Raw genomic sequence first — 23,172 nt, forward strand, 5'->3', positions numbered from 1 at the left:
TTTTTGCCAAAGGTCATATATCACCAGGACTTTTCTTTACAAAGTAATATCATATTTTAGCTTATTTTTTCGATAACTTCAAGAACGTATAGGTTAAAAAGGGGCAAGTGGAATCATGATGTGAATACTTTTCCTTGAAGTTAAGCTGAAGTACTATAAACTCCTTCAGGTTCCATTTGTCCCAATCCACCCATATTAGAGTACGGCGAGCATATGTTACAGTAGGTTTTCTTATATCCAAAATACTAACTTTCTTGTGTTAAGAGATAGAGGAATGGTTAATTCGGCAAAGTTTTAGAACCAGCAAAAATATAATTCTTTGCTGAACAAAAAAAATTCCTATCTTCATTGAGTACAGAGTTACAGAGTATTTTCTGTAAAAGTTACTTAAAAGTTAATTTTTTGCATTTAACTTTTTTAAGCTACATTTTACAAGAAAACGTTGCTCTAAAGAAGCATTTGGACATACAAAACACACGTTTTTGTTGAAGACCACACATCTCCAGGACTTTTCCTCACAAAGTTATAGCACATTTCAACATGTTTTTTCGATAACTTTAACAACGTATAGAATAAAGATTAGGTGGATTGGGACAGATGGAACTTATAACAGTTCTTATAACAGTTTGACTCGAGTGAGTCAAACTTCGAGAAAAAGTATTAACATCATGATTCTACTTGCACCTTTTCACTTTATACGTTCTTAAAGTTTTAGAAAAAATAAGATAAAACATGCGATAACTTTTTAAGGAAAAGACTTGGAGATGTGTGGTCTTCAACAAAAACGTGTGTTTTATATGCCCAAATGCTTCTTTAGAACAACATTTTCTTGTAAGATGTAGCTAACAAAAGTTAAGTGCAAAAAATTAACTTTTAAGTAACTTTTACAGAAAATACTCTGTAACTCTGTACCCAATGAAGATAGAAATTTTGTTTGTTCAGCAAAGAATTATATTTTTGCACGTTCTAAAACTTTGCCGAATTAACCATTCCTCTATCTCTTAACACAAAAAAGTTAGTATTTTGGATATTTGAAAACCTACTGTAACATATGCTCGCCGTACTCTAATATGGGTGGATTGGGACAAATGGAACCTAAAGGAGTTCATAGTACTTCAGCTTAGCTTCAAGGAAAAGTGTTGACATCATGATTCCACTTGCCCCTTTTTAACTAATACGTTCTTGAAGTTATCGAAAAAATAAGCTAAAATATGATATAACTTTGTAAGGAAAAGTCCTGGCCCTTTGGCAAAAATGTGTGTTTTATGTGCCCCAACAATTCCTCCGAACAATATTTTCGTGTGAAATGCAACTAACAAAAGTTAAGTACAAAAAATTAACTTTTAAGTAAGTTCCATGCAATATACTTCATAACTTTGTACTAAAAGAAGATGGGATTTTCATTTGTTCAACAAAGTTTCATATTTTTAAATCTTCTACAACTTTGCTGAACAAACTATTCTTCTAGCTCTTATACCAAAAAATTTTTTTTCTATTTTTAGTATAGTAAACTTTTCATACTTTTTGACAATTTGCGATTATGCGGGTCATTCATACAAACATTTGTTCCGAAGACACTTTTAAGCTAAGGTGAAGGTAAAAGGCGCTATGGAATTAAGCTCCACTTTTTGACTTATTGGACCACAGTGCAGCGGTTTATCCGATCACAGTTGCAAGAGGTTGACGTACTGCGAACTGCATCAACTAACTGAAAGCAGAGCTGCTGCAGGCGGTCATTTCAAATATATCGCTGTTTTCCATAGAGGACGGACCAATAAAGTATATAGGATTTTATACAGCGCTAGATTTTGGACCTTTCTTCTGTGTGGGAAGTACCGTTGACATACATGTCACCAGTTTTTTGAAAACTTAAACCAATCGTCCTTTAAGGGAGGATCACGGATTACTAAATGTTTTATATTTAGTATTATTTACTATCAGATGAAAATGTCCGCGCCAGGACACTCTCTCCGATAGTCAGAAAACCAAACTGACTGTAAGCTGTGGACTGTATAATAAATTCAAACTCTTCTAGTCTTGACAAAGACTCTTTCAATTAACTCTCCGCTGGCTACTGCTTGGCTGTTCGGTGAAATAGGGAACACTGTGCGTCTCGAGTAGATTGTTTATTCCATCGCAGTGGAGTTATTGTTAAGAACTGATAACTAATTGTGTGCCTTATGGTACGAAAATTCAGCACCCGTGATTAGTTCGCTGTAATTTTACAAAACTAATAACGAATACGGAATTGGCATATCGTCCTTTTCGTTCGAAACTTGTACAACTTATAAATCTCAGTTTCGAGATGAGCGGGTTTAAAATTCAAAACTTCGCATTCTCATTGAACCCATTAATATTAGGACACGTAACAGGTAAACCATGAGTTATGCAATAAGTAGATCCAAATTAAATTTCAAACCAAAATCAAATTTTGTAGCACTGTGGGTAAAATTAAGTTTTTGGCGTGCTAAGAGACTAATTTCTCTTCATTGCAGATTGCCATTGTTGTTGACGTGTGAGATGACTCCCGTTCTGCTGTTATCTCGGCTGATCTAATTTTACGTTAACCTAGCAAACAAATTGAAAACGGAGGATGTTTCTATGCTTGAGCAAATTAATAACAACATAATCGTGAACAGACGCTGCCTTTACCTTTGTTTTGTCAGTACTGAAGATATCTCCACCTTGGTTAATGTATGTTTCAGCACCATTGATTAGATTAGATTAGATTAGATTAGATCTTGTTCGTACTATTGATTTTAGTTATATACTATCATAAGCCAGTCTCGTAATAACCTCAGGTGAGCAGATTACGACATCCCACAATTGTCTATTTGGTGATAGATAACTTCCTCTTCTTCATCATTGGATGGATAGCCCGCTTTGTTCCGCCAGCGTGAGTGTGACCCCGGATGTATATCTTCCCTGGCCATCGTCAGAATTACAACGTTTTCAAAGAATTAAGAATGTTGATTCTTCGTACGCATCTGTTTCGCTTGTCTATAATCACAGTAAGTTTCTCTTTGGGTTTGAAATAGGCGTTAATGTTTCCCGTTCTCGAAAAAAGGTGATCGAAATGTTTTCTCATTGCCAACCCACAATCACGGGGGACTGCTGGCAATTTATTGAATTGGCTAAAATTATAAATTTCGGGATGGATTTCCATTTATATGTTCTCGTCCTTTGTTTTAAATAAACTTAATTTTTTTTACGCGGGGGATACGTACCTCGTAAAAAAACCGCGTAAAAAAACGCGTTAATTCGAAAATCCGCGTGAAAAAACCGCGTTAATTCAAAAATCCGCGTAAAAAAACCACGTTTTTTTTAAAATCTGCGTAAAGTAGTCCAGCAAGAAGAGCTTTAGAAAAACCCGAGACGCTCTAGAACCAGTATTTAAAATTGTCCTCTTTGACTGTCATTCCGGATCTTTCGGTGGGCGGAGAGTATTTTTTGAACTAAGTCTTTTACTAGATGAACACTTAAACGTTTCTGGTTCCAAACCCACGTTAATTCAAAAATCCGCGTAAAAAACCGCGTTAATTCAAAAATCCGCGTAAAAAAACACCTTGTAAAAAAATCGCGTAGAAAAAAAACCCGTAAAAAAAACCTGACTGTAAGTAAAGTGAAAGTGGGTATAATAAAAACTTTATTTATTGGAATGTATACAAAATGGCATCAATTTGATAGTATTGCAACAACAAGCGTCAATAACTGAGAGCAAATTATCCTAGTTATATGACAAGCAGTAATTGCACTCCGAACTCGGCTCACGAGGTATTGTTGAAGGTCTAAGTAATGGTAAACAATACAAAGTCATGTAATCCGTCAAATCCATCATTTGAACTCCATCACGTCCATAGGATGCCATAATATTTGTTCAAGTTTTTAGCGGCGAGTTAAATAATGCAGTTAGCACTGGGCCGCTACAATCCTACATAATATTGCTACTGAATTTGAAACAACTACGTGAGTAAAATTCTACGAGCAACTTTCCAACCAAATACTGGCACCGAATTTGAAATTCACTTTGGTGCACAGCACACACAAAGGAGGACAATGTAAATCTATAATAAGCCCAACCAAGGTTGTTAATCGATAATTCATCGTAAACGCCGATAACGATACCGTCTGTTATCGTTATTGACGATGACGCTTACGTCTTCAGACATTATCGTCATTGTCAATGACGATAGCTACTGGACGGTATCGAATCAATAACGTTTGTTTATTACCATCCACTGCAATACCATCATTTGCTATATTAGATATATCATTTAGATGCATTTTAAATGCAAATATGAGAATGCTACATACCTTACTATTCGAATTTGTGCTTTAAAAAGCGCCTCATAAGCTAAAACAATCAAAACTGAGAAATTTATTTTTCTGATGAGAAGCGAAACATAAACAAATAAAGAAAAGTTTCTTCCTGTTGCCTAGTGATGTTTCGTCTCTAATCCTCCGAAGTGAAAAAAACGTTTCCTCACCCCGTGCCTGCTTTTTGATCAAGTCGTACACCATTCACTACCACAGCAGACAAAACTGGCATAAGGCGTTAGTGAGCTGATAACGTCTAATGACTATCGTTATCGCCGATATCGTTAATGTTTGAAGACGGTATCGTCATCGTCAATAACGATACCATACGTTATCGGTAACGGCGATGACGATTATCGACGATAATCTATCGTATTAACAACCTTGAGTCCAACGATATGTGAATGTCACTCCCAAATGAAGTTTCTGGGTTTCCGTGTCACAACGTTTAGAGTCCACTTGAGATGAATCAACCAGCAAAGTGAATGTTCGGACAATTTGAAGCGTTTTCTTTACGTGAAATGTTCATTGCGTCAGTCTCATGAATTATAAAAGTGCATGTGGGTCACTTAGGTGTGGTTTTCAACGAAACTGACCAATGATACAGAAAGAAATGAATTTTGATTGAGTTTTAAAATGACATTAGCAAGAAGATTTGCTGCTGGATAATATTTTTGAAGTGTAGATTACGTCGCTACTGAAAAGGTAAATACTAAAATAGTATGTCTCCGTAACATACCAATCGGACTGGTGAAATGCTTACCATTAAATTCCTCTAGTACGTATGTGGGGTAGTTATGTTGTGACTGATTTATGGTGTTATACCATTTCTTCTATTTCAATTTAATTCCACGTGCAAGAATGGTATGTAACGCTGTTCGCTATTATGTAACACTGATTTCCCATCTTGCTTGCACAGTTGTTTTACTTTTGCATCATTCATCACGAGCACTAAAACTCCGGAATAAGCCGGATCAATTCCGAGCTCGTTAAACGCGGTGGCATACATTTCCTGGTGCTGGACACGCGCCAAACCTAATTAGGTCCCAACAAGGAAACCGTGTATGCAGCCTGCTAATCGAAAACCCCCATCCCATTTCGCGTTCGGAGTTAAAGTGTAAATTATCAATGTCCAGCGTACAGAATCTGAACGATGAATGCTGTTTCCCTCTTGCTCGATGCAGTGGTTTGGAGCTTGTGGCCACCGCACTGACCCAAGCAACATCGCGACCGGATAGAAATGGAGTGAAAGTTTGCGATACGCACACCTGCTAAATGCCAAACCGGCTCTCCGGCGACCGGGAAGGAGGCTTTAACTGTACGCCGCAGAGTGGTCAGTCAATCTTTCATCGATTCGTCTCCGGTTATGTCATCCGTTAAATCACACGCGTTCGTGGCCTAGTCGATTGCCATGGCGCGCTGCTTGATTGATGCGATTGCATCTACGACGGGGTTGCGAGCCCGCCGCGGGCTATTTGCTGCTGCAATCAGTGTGGAAGTTGGCCAACATTTTTGGCATTCATGCGGGCGCCAAAAGCACGTCTCACAATTGGAAGCTGGCTATGGCTGCGAAGAAAGTAATTATCTTTGTTTCTCTTTCCATGTGGAGCGAGTCGATTTCGTAACAAGTGTGTGTGTGTTTTTTTTTTGTTTTGGTTTATGTGTCTCGGACGATGAGCGATCGGCCTTTGATTGTAATTATCGGCGCCGACTCGAGCTATCATAGGTTTGTGGGCAAATTCCGAAGTAGGTCGTGATGCAAGAGAGAGCACGAAAATGATCGATAGTGTTTTTTATTGCCGTTTTGCGTTCAGACGATTCAGAATTCAACGCACTTTCATGAACATTGCTGAATCGTTTCTATTACGAAGATTTATTTCAACCGGCGTGAATGTGCATGAAATGGAATCGTCTACGATCACTTGATAATTATTATGAGGTTTCGATACGTTCCAAAGCTTTTGTAAAATTTAAACATCACTATACTGTGGCTGAAGTGGTACGTGTACCATGCAAGATAGGAGTTTTTTATTCTAAACCGAAAATCCACTTAGTTCTGGATTAATCACTGATAAAAATCATATTATGAGATGACTGTCCATTTTGTTACATGTAACATATGTATATAAATATAATAAAACCAGACCCGAGGTCATTTCAACATACGAACGAAGGTGAGTTTGTCATACATTTAACAACCAGCAATGTTTCACCGCTCTAGTGTCGATAAAGCAGGACTTTCGTTACCAACGGTAAAATGACAGACAATAAAACTGAACTGGCTGATGTTGATGAAATGCACTTTTAATGTGTATTCGTATCACTTGATATGAGATTGGAGACAAGCTTTTGATTTCAAAAAATTTATACTTCGCGAAAGCTAATTACTCTTCACGGCTCTTATAGACAAATTTCAAGCCTCTTTAGCTACGACTGATGGACTGCACAACTCAGTACAGATGTGGCGAAAGCTTCTGTGTTTCTTTGTTCAATTGTGAGCAAACACTGACAAACCTCTGGAGGAAAATCATTAGCAAAACAACATCGTTTAAAGGATTACTACAAATCCCCTTCAAGTTTTATTCGGCCATCGAACAGATTTGCTCTCGTAACACTTACGAAACAAGGAAGCCAACCCCGTGGCAGCCGGCCGTAAAAACCAGATTGTTAACAGTGCTGTAGCCAGCTGTAGCAGATCGGTGCCCAGCTATTAAAAAACCCTCATCATAGAAACTAATTACCGACAACATTATTAGATTTATACAAAAGTAAAGCGGTGCCTCGAAGACACCTTTCGAGCATTGCTAAAGTGATGATCCACTTTTCCGTCTTTCGTGGTTTACTGTACCCACTAGTAAAACAAATAACAACCGCCGGAGTCGTCTTAAGTGAATGCACTCGAACTAAGTTTCATCAAAAAAGCTAATCGCGGTAGCGTAGCAGGAGCGAATCAATTTGTCTCTATTGCTTTGTGCTTCCAAGCAATGAATTCAAGCATCTATGCTAAGCTTTGAAGCGCGTCAAGCGTGAAAATAAGCACAACCAAGTCAAATCTAGATTAACAGAAACTTCAAAGAGAACAAATGACACTCCGAAAGAAACCCAGACTAATAAGAAAAAGCAGAACTAAACCAATTAGAGCGTACTTTTTGTTGTCTTTGTTGGCGAAGTCGACGGGTAAACTTTTGTCAAAGTACAAATATTAATCGCTAACACACCATATATAATCAGAAGTGGAAACAAAAATCTGCAATTGCGAATTTTTGAATGCAAATAAACACAACTGAAAAAGAAAATCACAGTAAACATGAAAATGAAACGAAAGTGAAAGACATCGTAACACGGTCAGCAGTGGAGCGAGCGGGAGCAGTAGAGAGGATAAGTGTTGGTGTGCGTGTGTGCGAGAGAGTAGGCTTAAGTGAAATGCCAAATAAATGACAGCGGTATTACAAGTGGTGAAGGTGAACGAAACAAACAATAAAAATAAAACATAAAGCAACACTCGAATCGAGTCGAGTCGAGTAGCAAACGAAAGCAGCAAACCACCCACTTACCTCGATCTTTGCTGGTTGACGACGGGTCGTCGATGATGTCATCGTCCTGGTTGAACTCGTTTCGCACATCCTGGATCGCTGCCAGCTCGTTGAGGCCGAAATTTTGGTCCCTGCAATTGAGGGGAAGAGAGAAAGACGTTTTAGTACCGTTCATTGCTTTTTTTCTGCACGACTTATTTTGATCGCGTTTTTGGTGTAATGATAATCTACTGGTATGTATAAATGAATGGTAAATAATTCATGACTATAAGTACCAGAGATTCCCAACCAGAAAACGACAATGCCAGTAAATCTGGCGTAACTATTACTCATTCTAACAAAATTCGCTTCTTTTTACATTTGAAAACCAATACATTGTAAATACTGCTCCGTTAAGCTACTGCATATGAGCTAGAAAATAAATAACTTCAAAACTATAAGTACCAGGAAATATTGTTGATACTGCAGAAGTATTTATGTTACAAAATACTGGAAACGGTGCGATTTTTAACCTACTGAGATTTGAAGAAAATTTAACTAATATTTTGGCTTCTTACAAGGATGCCATTATTATTAGTTATCATTGAGACCCCGAAAGTACACACCAAATTTTCATTGCTGGAAACCAGCAAAATTTTGCTGATTTTTGGTGTGCTGTGTTTCCAGCAATCTGTTCAGCAAAATGAAATTTGCTGATTATTCAGTAATGCTCAATTGCATAAAAATGACAGATCGTTTGCTGCATGTTCAGTAAAACAAAATACAACTTGCTGGTTGTCAGCTATGACAATTTGCTGTACATTCAGCAAAGCATAAATCAATTTACTGGTTAACCAGTTAGTTCAAGGGAACCATGTTTCCCTCAGGCACCAACTTCCATCCGCCCATCGGATCATAGCCAAATTACTGTTGAACTAGAGATGTACGATTATCATTTCAAACTTTAAGTTCATCTAGCCCAACAGTGACTTAGCTATGGTCCCATATCCGCTATCAGGAGCTTAGCGATGATCCCGTACCAGCTGCACAGCGATTTGGCGCGTTTTACTAATGACAGCTTGACGTAAAATATTTTGACATATTAATTCTTTCGCTGGATTCCAGCAAACATTCATTTACTGTTTTCTGTTCAGCAAATAGATTTGCTGTATTTTTGCGAATCACTGAATCGATTACTGGTTTTTAGTAAGTTTATCGATGAAGTACTGGTTTACAGCAAAAATAAAATTACTGAACGAAATTCAGTAAATTGTAGAACTGAATTACAGTAAACTTTTGGAAAAAAGCTGTGATTCAGTAAACAAGTGATTTGCTGATACACTTTCAGCAATGTACTTTGCTGAACCATAAAGAGAAAATAATAAAACTCTCATTAAAAATATCACAACATGAAAACTAGAAATCCAATCAAAACAGATGTCAAAGACAATATTTAATGGATGAATGGCATGTTTTCTCTGAAAAAAGTAACAGTTTATAGAACACAGAGTTAAGACGAAGTTTGTCAACCTCTTGACTGCTTGCTGAAATTTCTATAGAATGGCGCTGAGTTCTGTTTTACTATACATTGGGTCCCATTTCGGTAAGCTAATGTAAAGTTGAAGTAATGTTCATACTTATGGCGAGTAAAAAGGAGCATGCTATGCCTGAAGAACTCCTGACTAATTTGTATGGAAATAACGTTCTGAAGCTGATAGAGCAATTCATGAATAATTACATCAATTTTGGGAAGCTTTAAATTGCGTGAAAAGTGCTTAAGTAATTTAATTGGACACGAGAAAACCTGTAAGTGAAAATATGAAAACGGAGAAAACTGAAATTCAAAAGAAAATCGACTTCTACTACTTAAAAAACCTCTCGGTTGTTGAGCCTCTAGTCCCCAGTGCCGCCTTTAGACGGTCTTCAGTTAAACCTCTATAAAGCTTCAATCAATACTTAAAAAATGGTTATAAAGTTTCAAAGTGATTTTTTCTAAGTCTGTCTGAAAATTAACTTGGGCACTAGAGGGTTAAACAACACCTTTCATGATTATAAAATATTATCATCACAGAAAAAAATGAATGAATCAGTTAAGCAATTGGTTTTTTCTCGAAAAAAGTAAACCAAACATCGGAAATAGTACCTCCTCCTATTTTTTTTCGTAAGACTTCAGATTCCGCAGAACACTTTGTTTATGGAGTTGCGTATCCGCATTACGATGAGGTTCCTTTAGGACAAACCAAACGAAATTTAAAAGCTAGTTTCAGAGAACATAAATAAGAACTCACGAAAGCTGTAGAAGACTCCAAAAAAGGAATGGCTTGCCATTCTAAGATAGACTAACTTATTTTTCAGGAAAAACATACTTTGACTACCAACAACATCGTTTACGCTTCCTAAGGAAGAAGCAGGCTTCAACTAGAACCCGAAACACGTATCAGTTCATAGATGTGTTAAGTGAAAAGTGGTGGCATTTTAAAGTGAAGAATGAACTGTATTATACAGGGTGCGTAAGAGATTTTTGCAGTAAACTAAAGGTTTCAAAAATTATAAATTAATACATTATGAATAACTTCATTTGAAAAAAATCGCCTCGCTTTTCGATGAATATTGACAGAAGTTTCCGGAAATTGCCGCAAGCACGTTTTACTATAATTCGATTCAAAGATGTCATCGCCTCAATGACCTTAGCGTTGAGCGATCTAAGTGTGATGTGAGACGTTTTATTGGTATCCCGCCTACAACACCACACAAAAAATTATCCAGAGGATTAATATTAGGACTGCTAGGGGGCCAAATTTTCTACTGGGTAAAATCACGGCCAGCAGCAACTTTCTTCATCCTCGTGACCTGCAGAATCGGCTGTTACTCCGAGTGTTTGAAAGCAAAACGTGGGTATTACATTCCTCTCGCTGTAGACTACGCCTAGAACCATCACATGGGTCTGAAACTTCGTTCACAAGACAATAGAAACCTGACTAGGATCTGATGCAAGCCACCTGTCATTTTTTCGGTTTACATTTTGATCTTGATTGAAGATTTTTTCTTTAAAGACCCTCGCCAGATTGAAAAGTTAAAACATCAGTTTTTCCGAACCACGGACCGCATTGCAATGGCCTAATACTTTTCAATATTTTTTCTACTTTTTTGCTCCATTCAGCGCTAATGAAACGATACTTTTACTTCCTTCGGGTAGGTGTGCATGATAGTTCATTACTTTTCCCAGATTTTTTATATGATACACTGTTTTTTCCGTTCATTTTTATCGACCATGCTATCTCCTTTACGCTTGCTTCGGCGCGCAATAAAACGGCCGACATCTTACATCTGATCTGATACCTAACAGTACAAGCTATCCAGTGCTACCAGATCTATCTGAATATTGTTCCGCAAGCATAAGAAGTAATTATTTAAAATTTAATGCAAAAACTCGCCACACTCCCTGTGTATTCCATACCAAGGCATAATTTTCCTCAACCGCATATAAAATTCTTTCTTCTTTCCCTGATTCCATAGACTAAGGCCATTGCAGGAAGCCTTTGTTGGTAAATGCCAGTACGGTTTTCTAGCGCGATGATCTACAACCTTGAGACAGATCCTCGACAAGTTTCGAGCTTTCGATCTGGAACTCGACCTTCAGTTTATTATACACAGGTTTTGCAGTCAACTGTTAAGTGTACAGGACAATTGCGGGGCTAGCGCTACGATCCTACTGACACTAACAGTCTCTCCCGAGACGAGTCTCGAACCTACGACGACTGGCTTGTTAGGCCAGCATCGTACCTCGAGACCAGCTGGGAGGGTTTTTAGCAGAAATGATTAAAAACCTTCAACAAATGAAGTTTTTACGCGGATATCGGAGTATCCCTCGCGTAAAAAAGATTTAAGTGTACTTTTGCAGTGGTTGATGATCTTGTTTATCTTGGTAGATTCGTGACGTGTTATAATGAGGTGATGAAGAGGGCTTATTATGGATTGCGTAGCTGGGTTAGATCCCGCGGTGTACTGATCCACATGAAATTTGCGCTCTACAAGACGCTGATACTGGTGTTAGCACTCCACAAACATGAGTCGTGGACGTGAAATAATTAGGCTGATCGGTAAGCGCTTGATGACTTTGAGCGTAGGATACTGCTATCAATACTCGGTGGCAAAATAAAGATTGGTGGCAAAATAAAGATTGCAGCCTTATAAACTATGAATCGTACGAAGTATACAAACACGTTGATATGGTCAAGTCGATGAAACACGACAAGTTACAGCGGGCTGGCACGTATGACGAATAACCCAAAATAATATTCAGCAGAGACCCGAAGAGAGGTTTACGACTTCGAGGCTAACGTCGCACGCGTTGGATATGTGCTGTCTACGACGATGCCCGTGCAGCGGGTGTTAGGGGAGACTGGATAGGAGCAGCCGTAGAGAAAGTTTTGTGGTGGCGTATTCTGGATTCGACATAGGATCTCTACGATATGTTGCCGTAGTAAAAAGTAAAGTAAGTAATTATACATATTCTATCAACAGCTCAATATTCGCTTCTCTGCTATCGTTACGAAAAGAAGCATTCGAATATAGCTCCGTTATTCTTTCGCTCACTTGAACAAACAATACCGTTGGGTGTGCAGATAGTACGTGTCGCTTGTGTTTTTGGGTACAGTGCTTATTAGACAATAGACGTTCAGTAGCCGGAGCGTCGCCGCTGCGCTGGTTACCTCTTAGCGGCACAGGAGACTTTGTGCATTGTATGCGGACGTTATGCGTGCTACTTGTGTTCGGTACCGGTACTGTGACAACAAAATCCGTTCAGCAGAAAAAAATACCCACTAGGGGCGTTGACGATCTCTGCAGCCTGCCGACGGAGTATGTTTTATCCTACTAGGCGCTTTGGAATGCTTAATCCAACTAACAGTCACGAGGATGTGTAGGCAGAAATTACAGAAGATCGGTGAAGTATTCACTTTATTATTATTAATTCTTTTTCAATACGTCTGTCTTTTTTCTTTGTTCAATTCAAAATTCATTTTGAAAAATTGTTTATTGCTTGGATGTAGTAGAGCGTAAAACTTCCGCAAAGATGGACAACAGGCAGGTGAAGCTCTTCCTAGATGTGAACCCAACGTCTCTCCCATCAACTCACCTCTACCTTCCCCTGTACTCTCCTGTGTACCTAGTCCAGTACCGAAAATTCCGGAGATACGGATAACAGCTTACCCGGATGCCGCTAAAGGTCCCTTCTTTGCTTCCTTCCGGCCCATAAAGAAGCTATTAAATATCATCCAAATTCGCAAAGACGTGGCAAAGCAGTTTTTGGACGTAACCGTAATTAATAAGATTAGATCGAACAAACCGCGAATTGTCGTGAATAGCTTGAAGCAAGCAAACGCGGTAACCGAGGGGAATCTCACTATTGATGACATTTGCGTCATAGGGTTGACTGTTTTAATAATTCTCTGATTCAAAATGTAAAGATACTGGATTTCAAGCAATTGCAATGATCCACACTGTCGAGCTACGTCCTTTTGGACATGGTTCGTCTGCCTGTACGCCTGTTTATACCGCGAGTCATGCATTGTCAGAACTAAAGGCAGTTAGGTCACACAGCCTCCTACTGCTGCAACAAGGCACGCTACAGCAAATGCGGAGGCAATGATGCTGAGACCGCTAGCAGTGAAGATACTGGAAAGTTTTTTTATTGCGGGGGAGCTCGGTATCATCTCTTGGCATGTCCCGCGTATAAACAGCGCGAGAAAAAACTAGGCGTTTCCGTAAGAAACGATCAAAGCGCTCTTATGCGAAAATGCGTGGGCGGCTGAGTCACCCTCGACAGGAAACATCTTTTTCTTTTTAGCAACCGATGATAATACATCTGACGATCACGTCGATGGATGTTTTATGCTATGTCAGAAAAATCTAGGAAGACGAGAATTATAAACTTTTCTAATCTTTCTCGCAAAGGTCGTAAGATATGCCTAAGCGGAAGCAGTAAGTACGTGCCGGTTTTAATTCAAAATCAAACCAGGAGTACCCATCGCTTCATGGGGCACCAAAAACCCCTCGTACCCTTATTTTTTCGATAAGAAGATAAAAAGAAACAGGGTTTATAAAATTCTCTGATATTATGAACTGGATATTATAAATATTCAATATACGAGATCCCCTTCAAAACAATCATCATGTCCTTCCCCTTCAGTGAAAACATTTTTGAAGCAAATCGTAGCAACTTGGTCCCTCATTTCACCTATCATGTCATTCAATGTCGAAAACATAGAAAGAGGATAGAATTTTTGTCACTGTATTACAGTGGAATTGTAGAAGTAGCATTCCCAAATTCGATCTATTTTCAAATTTGATAGACACATACGATTGTGAGATTGTTCTCAATTCAAATGACCAACTCAATTTTACCGACTTCAACAAAATTCGAGGAGATCGAGCCTCTCTCGGTGAAGCAATACATTTACCCTCGATCTCGAATATCGAAGTCGTTGCCATTCAAACGAATATGAATGAGAAATCCTGTTTCGTTATATATTCCGCCATCCGTGTGGATTGAACAGAGGAAACTTACTGATATTGTCGGCTTCGTGCAACACTGGCACAACTCAAAATTTTGCATTTATGAGTTTTTGATGGCAAACGATGCTAAATATAGTTAAGTTTCATCCCACGAAACCCCGTTTCAAAATTCTCAAAAAATTCAGAGTTATGAGTAGAAGTGCCTTTGCTGCATAAATCGAAATTTCTCCATAAAGATAGTAAAAATAAGGTTTTAATTTGGAAAACGTACTTATAATATGTGCATAATAGACCTAAAAGTGTTGAATGAGGATTGGTAATCTTAAACTTCAAAGTTTCCTTGAAATTCGAAAAATTCATTTTCGACGCAAATTTTCAATCGCGCTTTTCTCGAAACTATTATTTTTCAGTTGTGCCAGTGTTGCACTTAAACGACGATATAACATTTGCGAAAAAAAAATGGACAAAAATTGCCGATTTTTCATGGGTTTACTATTATTCGCACCGACGAAACTACTCATGCATCATCAATCATAGTAACTCATGATTTGAAAAATGAAAAATTTGACAGCTCCATCAGTCAAACTCTAACTGAGATGGTGAAAAAAGTGCAGCACCTCCGTTCAGAAGTATGCGCATTCAAAGAATGGTACCCCGCCGCGTCAAAAACGGACATAGTGCGGCGCTTTGTGGAGGCCGAGTATGCCCGTTCCGGCATAAACAACATCTTGACACTATGATCAGAGCATCGAATGAAAGCTCGGTTCCGGACGGCCGACGACCCTAAACGATAAGAAGCTTCGAAGCATACTGAAGAGGAAGACCGAGGTAAAAGTGGCTAAATCGCTGCGTGCACTTGACTGGGAGGTTGTTGCGTGCGGTAAAACAGTTAAAAAGTATCTGGAGAACATGGACATACATGTCAAAAAGCGGCAGTCCCGTCCACTGGTCTCGGAGCTACAGGCAATGACGCAGCGATGGCGGTTGAATAACATGGTCAAGTCGATTTTCCCGGCGAATCGCGACGAGGTAGTGGTGATGGACGACGAAACCTATCTCACCCTGGATGGCAACGACTGGCAGGGTACTTCGTATTTTATTTCTCCAACAAAGGGAGTGAGCTCCGAGATGGAATTTATTTCACACACCAAGTTCCCCAAGAAGGGGCTGCTGTGGCTGACTATCAGCGAGAAGGGGATATCAAAACCGCTTTTCTTTCGGGCTGGCCGTGAACGGGGAACTTTATAGTACGAAGTGCCATCGAGAAGTTGCGTCGTTCATCAAGAAATACCATCAGGGCGAAGACACGGTGTCCTGGCCAGATTTGGCGTCGGCCCACTACTCGAAGCGATCGTTGGAGGAGATGGAGAGGCTGAATATAGATGTGGTACCGAAATCGGCGAATCCGCCCGACGTCCCCCAGCTGCACCTCTTCGAGAATTTCTGGGCAAACTTGGAGCGCAAGATCTATTCCAACAATTTTGTTGCGAAAACGGAGGAGGAAATAAAAAAAAAGAAGTAATAGAGCTTAAAAACATGCCTACACGCATGTTTTCGTCCGCCATGGCGAATGTTCCGGTTAACTGCCGGAAGGCCGCTCGACAAGGGAATTTTTTCGACGTAGAATTTTTTGCAAATGAGATAATATAATTACCATTAATGGGAAATTTATCCATCTCAATTACTGCCGTTCCAATCATAGTAGTCCCATGTTCTATACAAACCTTCTGTACGCTGGGACAACTATGGTGGGAAGGGCTGATTATCTGTCTTAGTTATGTTTTTTTCATCACCATCTGAAAAAAGTCCATTTTTTACCGCAAACGTTAGCGGGATTGTTTTCCGCGCGATATTAGATATTAGGAGACTTTAACTCTCACTGTTAGCTATGTGGGTCGCTGTACGACGACAACCGATCTTCTTTAATCTGTAACTTGATCTGCGACTTAAATATGACACTTTTGAATTTTTCCGAGTGACACGTGTACCTAACCCTCCTGCACACGAAAACGTGCTTGATCTGTCCCTTCGCTCTACATCACTAGCGTTAGATTGCCGGTGGAAAGTAATTAATGATCCCCACGGTAGTGATCACCTAGCAATCGTTATTTTAATTTTTATTGGTTCAACGCCAACGGATCGTATGATCTCACACATATCTATTATAAGAATCGAGTCCCACGAGAAACTTCCTCTGGAAGAAGTGTACACGTTCCTATCTGACTGGATCATTGACGCCGCGACTCAAGCTCAGACGAAAGTGCGATATAATGGATAGACCAATGAAGAGCCTAATAAAAGCTGAAAAAATGATATCGATGAATGTTTTGCAAATTCATGCACGCTAAAGCAACTTTCAGACTATAGCGTTGTATCCATTAATAGAAGCGAGGCTAATGATCTACAAGGACCATTGCAAGATACCTTGGCTAATTTGTCTGAATGGTCTCTTAAGCTGGGTATCGAATTCTCCCCAAACAAAACTGAGTTTTTTTTTCTGGGAAACATGGTCCAGCTCAACTGTAGCTACTACTAATGGGTAAAACGATCACTTAGGTTTTAGTTGCTAAATATCTCGGGTCTGGTTCGACTCTAAATGCACCTGGCCTTGTTATATGAGGTATCTGTCACGAAAATGCCCACAGCAAATTAATTTTCTTCGTACGATTACCAGAACCTGGTGGGGTGCCCACCCTGGAGACCTTCTAAGGTTATACCAGGCAACGATACTGCTGGTTTTTGAATACGATTGTTACTGCTTTCGCTCCGCTGCGAACATACACTTCTAAAAATTAGAAAGAATACAATATCGTTGTTGGGATCATCGAAACCTTGCCCATAGATCACTACTTCATCTTCACAAACTGTCCCAGTGCCATTGACGCTCTGAGATCGATGGAGCCAGTAACGTACTCCCCGAATTCCCTGGAGAAAATACGGTGGTGCTTTGAAGTGCTTCAACAGATAAAAATTATCCGGCTACCTTAGCGTAAGTCCTATTCTATTGTTCTATTCCAGGCAATAAAAAGGCGGACTCTCTAGCTAAGGTGGGTGCTATTGTTGGCGATTTTTATGATAGATCAATTACTTATAATGATTTTTATAGTATTCTGCGTCAGAATACTCACAAAAGTTGGTAATCATCAACCGAACAACCGAGTACCCGTTAGAGACATTACGGGAAGCGGTGATCTCCAGTATATGTCAGAGCTCTACTGTTTACTAAAAAATGTCGACATTAAAATTTAAACTTTTCTGTCTATTTATTAGATTCCCATCCCATTATACGCAAACCGACGGTTATACCCTATGTTGGAGACACGAAAACGGTTATCCGACTTGAATACGGGGCGGGTCCAGTATAAGAAATATTTTAAAATACAAAACGCAGTGTAATAATTAAACAGATAAAATATCATCCTATTATTTACCGCAAATGAGCTAAAAAAGAAACAAATTTTAATCCTAATAGCTTGATAAATTTTAATCCCTGCCTTTTTTGTAACAAGTATTAAGCATGTAAAATTATCCACCCGCTGTGTTAATTTTCATGTTCTTGGTTCTTAGCATTAAAGTAAAATTTAAGTGAATTGATTCAATGGCTTAATCATTTTGGTCATATCTAATATCAACTGCTTATGACTCGGCTAGTTTTCAACGAATTTCCTCCGTTCTTGCAGGAATCGATTGGAAAATTAGCTACTTTTGTACTATTAAAAATTGTCAAGCCTTGTTAAAACGCAGATCTCGACCAATCAGAGCTGAGCTACTTTCCCTACCACGGTCTACCTAATGAACCGGTGATACACTTTTTGGGCAATTGAAGAGTTTGCTGTCGGCTCAAACAAAAACTCAGTGTTATCGCATTGCACAATGGGCCGGTAATAGAATCTAGCAGAACGAAATTATTAGCGCTCTCATGGTTCAACCAATCAGTTTTCAATCTTCTACAAGATTTCTTGGTATAGTTTGGGCTTTTAGTTTGATGCTTAAGGTTGCAGTGTAGAAGCCACCACGTGGCCGACAACGAATTTTCAAAGGCACAAGGATCGGAAATAATTATTGCGTTACTCGTAAAAACAATTTATGTTTTCATCACCATAACAAATATGTGTTTTCCTGGTGACGCATTACCAAGTGGTATGAATTTGAAAATTCAAAGTCGATCACGTGGTGTCTCGAAATCGGCCATTTGTGGCTTCAACACACCTTAAATTAGTTTCACCTTGAATCAGTTTGCGTTTTGGCCGCAAAGAAAGTGCAGCGATGCTAAGATCTTTTTGTTACACGTTAGCGCTTTGGGGTTTTCGACAAGGTTATAGATCATAAAATTCCATGAAACTTTGTAGAATATACAAAATTTCTATTTCTTCTTGTTGCTGAGATGAACGAGTTCTTGTAAAGTTTGTTTAATTACACGTTTTCGTGTAATGATCATATGAGTTCATTCAGAGCAATTGCATACACGCAAAACTTTTCCTTATTACTTTAGAAGCAATAGCGCAAAATTACCTTTTAGGTAACAAATCCATTACTAAAAAAGCAATAAAATTCTTCCCCAGTCAAGTAACAACACATACTGTCATATATTTAGCACGTGTTATGAGAGTACAACTATCTAATAATGGTCGTTTCAACCACATGCAACGTTTTTTCTGCCGAAAAATGCTCCCTTTCCACCTCAAGTCAAAAAAAACACACACCGTCGCATAAGTTGCACATGTTACAAGTTTTTTCAATCTCCAATTCATCCGGTGGGCGTGTATTAGTTCGCACGTTGTATGCATACGGAGTAGCGAAAAAATATGACAAGAGCTGCCAAGCAACATTTTCCCCGTCATAGAGTATGCAAACGTTGATGATTTCAAAGACTTGAAATGCGCCTTAAAATGACACCACGATCTGTAAACTGCGTCAGAGAAAAATAAAAACATGCGCTTTCTTGTAAGCTATTTACAGCACATAATCATTGGTTCATGGAAACTCATTTGGACCTGTTTGAATATACAAAACTCGTGCCCATCCAGAACAATATTCGCAACTTCGGCAACTCTGGTCAGACAGTATTACATATTTCCATTTCAAGTAAACACTGGGGGACGAAACGAAAGTGTTTCTAATTGGACATTTGAGGTTGACGGTTAAGATTCTGATTATGTATGGATGAAGGGAGACAAAAATGAACCAGATCGTTGCATCAATACAAATGCAGCGAGTGAAGTCTTGCCAACACATGCATTGCGGTGCTTGGCTGTATGTTCTCCTGCAGAAACACAAACAAGCGTGTGGCCGTCATAATTTTTATTACTTTTTGTTTGTTACTTTTTGTGTATAATGCGCAGTCATAAGACACAAAAAGTAATAAAAAATTGCCCAAAAGTAAAAAAATATTCCCCGTTTGCGTTGGGTGTATAAACCTTTCGTCAAGTTGCAACAACTGCTTTTATAACAAAGCACGAGAAATCAGTACTTGAGGTTTTAGGTGATTCTTTTATGTCAAATCCGTTCCAATGAGACGTATCATTTTCGTTAACATATTTGATCCATTGGTAAACAGTTTATTTTTAATTATATAGTGATTACTTAAGAAATCCCTCAAGCAGGTGTTAAAAAATGACTGGAATGTCTAAAGTTTACGATTGTGCTGATTTTGTGATGTTCCAGGCTTTTTCGCTCTTCAAATGTTTCAAAACGACTAATTCAAAGCTTTAAAAAATTTTATACAAACTTTTATTCTTCATGCATTCTTGTAGATGTAACGTTATAATTCATTATCTGTTATTGATTTTGTGATTTTGTGCTATGAAGATAGGTCAGGAAGAAATATTTTAAAAAACCCAATCTGTTACTACTTTTGAAATGAGTTGAATTAAAAATCATTCAAATCCAAGTTTGACAAACATTGTAGCGAAAAACGATAACAAAACTCACCTGAAAACAACATTATCCACGCCGAACCCGGACGGGCCGGAAAAATCCCCCTGCGGGAACACAACCCTGGGCGAACGGGATGATTTCCACGGTTGGTAAATCTTCTGGCTCGATTCGGTGTACACCTTCGCTGGGAAGTAGTGCCTGTTGGTTTGGTACGGGCTGTCCACGTAATAGTTCGGATCGTACGTTCGATACCGTTTTCCGTCACCGTAGTCAACGTATGGTCGCTGCATGGCCGTAATCGGACCGTTTACGTCTCCAAACTTGGTAACATCGTCCCGAAATGGCTGCTTCACGTTGACCACCCCAGGAAACTCTACCAGTCGGCTGGGACGCACGTGAGATTCAGCTGGCCGCAGATCTAGCGCCGAGGTTGGCTGCGGTCGCGGTAGATCACCTCGAAAATACCGGGTGGCGTAAATGTTGCGTGAAACATCTGCTTGGTCGAGTTCTGGAGTAGGAACGACCGTCGGCGCTCGGGGTTGTCGGGTGTCGTACGCTTCCGAATCTTCGTAATCGTCAGCAGTCTGAACTGGTCGATGATAAACTCCTAGTTGCTCATTGAAAGCAAAACTTTCCTCGTTGTATCCTTGGGGAGTGAAAGTGCTGGCGACCTGATACGGTCCGGGGGGAAACTGTATCCCGGAACGGCGCGCACCCATTGCGTTCGGGTCTGACTCTGTGTCATTCGCTTCCAGACTTGAGTTATAATCCCCGGACTGAGAATCATCCTCTTGATATGATGAATCATCTGGTTCGTCATTTTGGGTGATTTTAGGAGGTTGGGTATTTTGGATAGGTGTTAATTTTGGATTACTAGTAGGTTCTTTGTAGAAGTATCCAATAGGGATAAACTTGTAGCGATGCTGCCGTGTTCGAGTGACATTTTGAAGTGCGTTTGGAGTAGCTTCGGTTGTTGGAAGCGGGCTTGGAAAACTGTGCTGTTGTGGAAGTAACTCGGACTGTGATGCTGCTATCCGAACACCAGGTTGTTGTTGTCCCTCATCTGAACGTCGATTCTGGAAGTTTCTCGCTCTTCTTTGCTGTGCAGTGATGGGATACTGCAAAGGCACCGGATATGGTTGCGGTTGAGTGGATTCAGCAAATCTAAATGCTCCAAAAGTATTCCGTAACAGACGACTGTTGGCTGATCGGCTGTCTATATATCTAACGTTATCTACATTGGAAAATGTTTGATGAGGAACAAGCAGATTCCGGGAAGTGATAGTGCGACTGCCCCAGGGTTCGATCTGTTCTATCCGTAGGCCAAGATCGGGGTTTGTGAATGTGTGAACTTGTCCCTTGAGTTTGTTGCTTCTGCTGTTTGGCGATTCAATTGCATGTGCGAGTAATATTCCGGCGACTATCGTTAGGAGTCTCCATTTGGTGGGACCTAACATCTTACTTCATACGGAATGCTTGTGATGATTGGTGGGCTCCTTCCAAGAGCGATGCGAGTGATTTCGGCGATTGATGCTGCTGTTGCTTGGAACTAACGTGTCAGAAAAACTTGCCAGCCACTTCATGAATGTGCTTCTAGAGCTAATGAAGAAAGAGAACAAAACAACTCCTTTAGGTCATTCCAACCGGACTCTACGGGCTAAACGGTAAAAATTAGTAGCGACTCCGGAAGGAAAACTGCACGAAGGAAAGTGTCCCAAACTAAAGACTCAACTAAGTACGTCCGAAGTCAGTATGGAAAGAAAAACATTCACTAAAGCACTCAAACTGTACGATCATTCACCCACTGGTTTTTCACCTCTTTTGTTGGGTGCTTTTCTTCTGCCCAGACTCACGTAAACACACGCCTAAGATTTATCGTTACCTTGGGTTCGCTCTCTTACTAGCATTGGCCTCACACTTTATCACTAGCATATGCCTGGGCTTGGGAAAAGCATGTTTTTGCAGTTGATATTTATTTCCACACTTTGCCTAGATTATTTAAACCGCGTTTTTCTTCCACTTTTTTTCTTCTGCGTCGAATTCCGATTTCCTCACTTCACCTTTTTGCATCGTTTTTCAAGCCCAGCTGGAAATAAAATTCAATTCACTTTCTTTTTCATATTTTTATTTGTGCAATTTCACTCTTTTTCTTCGTTTGCGGCTTTTATGCTGTTATGATTACCATCACTTGCTATATTTTTTCCCCGAGCACTCTTCTGATTACTATGTACTACGATTTACACTGTTGAAGTTGTTTCGTGGTTGTGTTTTGCCTACGGTTCACTCGATACTAGAGCGCACAAAGAGCCAGCAGCGCCGCGCGATCGGTGGCTCGTTGCAAGAGATGGGCGCGGTAGGCGGCCAAACGGCGTGACAGAAAACAAACTACTGTCGGCGAAGTGGGAAGGGTCTCGGCTTCGTCGTCGGTTTGCAGCAGTTTTGGAGGGAACTGTCCGCTGTCCGCTCACGCCTAACCGGTATAATGGGAGCCGCTCGTGTGCGTCTCAATCACGCCTGCAGACTGATCCGCTGTCCGGTTCTCCCCTGGTTGCGGGCGCTTTCTTCCGCAACTGTTGCAAATTTTTGGCACACTTTGCTTTGGTGCATTCCAAGTGACGTGCCCACGGGAGAAAAGTACCGCTTCAAATGAATCGGAAGGAGGTGGCGAGCGATCCGGTTTGCCCACTTGTTGGCCTTCCTTGAAAGAACAGCGGAGAGAAAGAGATGGTTGGCAGATGATGTGTTCCTGGAGGAGAATGCAAACAAAGATAATGATTAGTTAGATAGTAATTTGTAAAGTCATAATGATATACTCGAATGAACATTCATTAAGCGTAGGACTGGACAAGAGTATATATCTCATAGAAACTGGTGGATTGTTATCTTTTATGCTTTTTTCTTCGACGAAAACAATATGACAAAGTCTTGAGGAATTTTTCTTGCAAGTGTA

At 39.8% G+C, this 23,172-nt stretch overlaps 1 protein-coding gene across 11 annotated transcripts in view; it reads right to left on the reverse strand.

Annotated features, from left to right (window-relative positions):
* The window catches only part of LOC129730188 (uncharacterized), a 112,994-nt gene that overhangs the window by 37,454 nt on the left and 52,368 nt on the right, over positions 1–23,172 (reverse strand). For 6 of the 11 annotated variants that reach the window (XM_055689332.1, XM_055689331.1, XM_055689330.1 and 3 more), the window contains exons 2-3: positions 20,277–22,968; positions 7,872–7,981 (exon numbers count right to left, since the gene is read on the reverse strand). In XM_055689332.1, the coding sequence (XP_055545307.1) occupies positions 7,872–7,981; positions 20,277–21,679 (1,513 nt within the window). In that variant the 5' untranslated portion in view covers positions 21,680–22,968. The remainder of the gene's footprint in view (positions 1–7,871; positions 7,982–20,276; positions 22,969–23,172) is intronic. The other 5 variants (XM_055689327.1, XM_055689326.1, XM_055689325.1 and 2 more) reach the window with 5 other exon arrangements.

This window comes from Wyeomyia smithii, chromosome 3, assembly GCF_029784165.1.
Source record: "Wyeomyia smithii strain HCP4-BCI-WySm-NY-G18 chromosome 3, ASM2978416v1, whole genome shotgun sequence".
Taxonomy (NCBI): Eukaryota; Metazoa; Arthropoda; class Insecta; order Diptera; family Culicidae; genus Wyeomyia; species Wyeomyia smithii.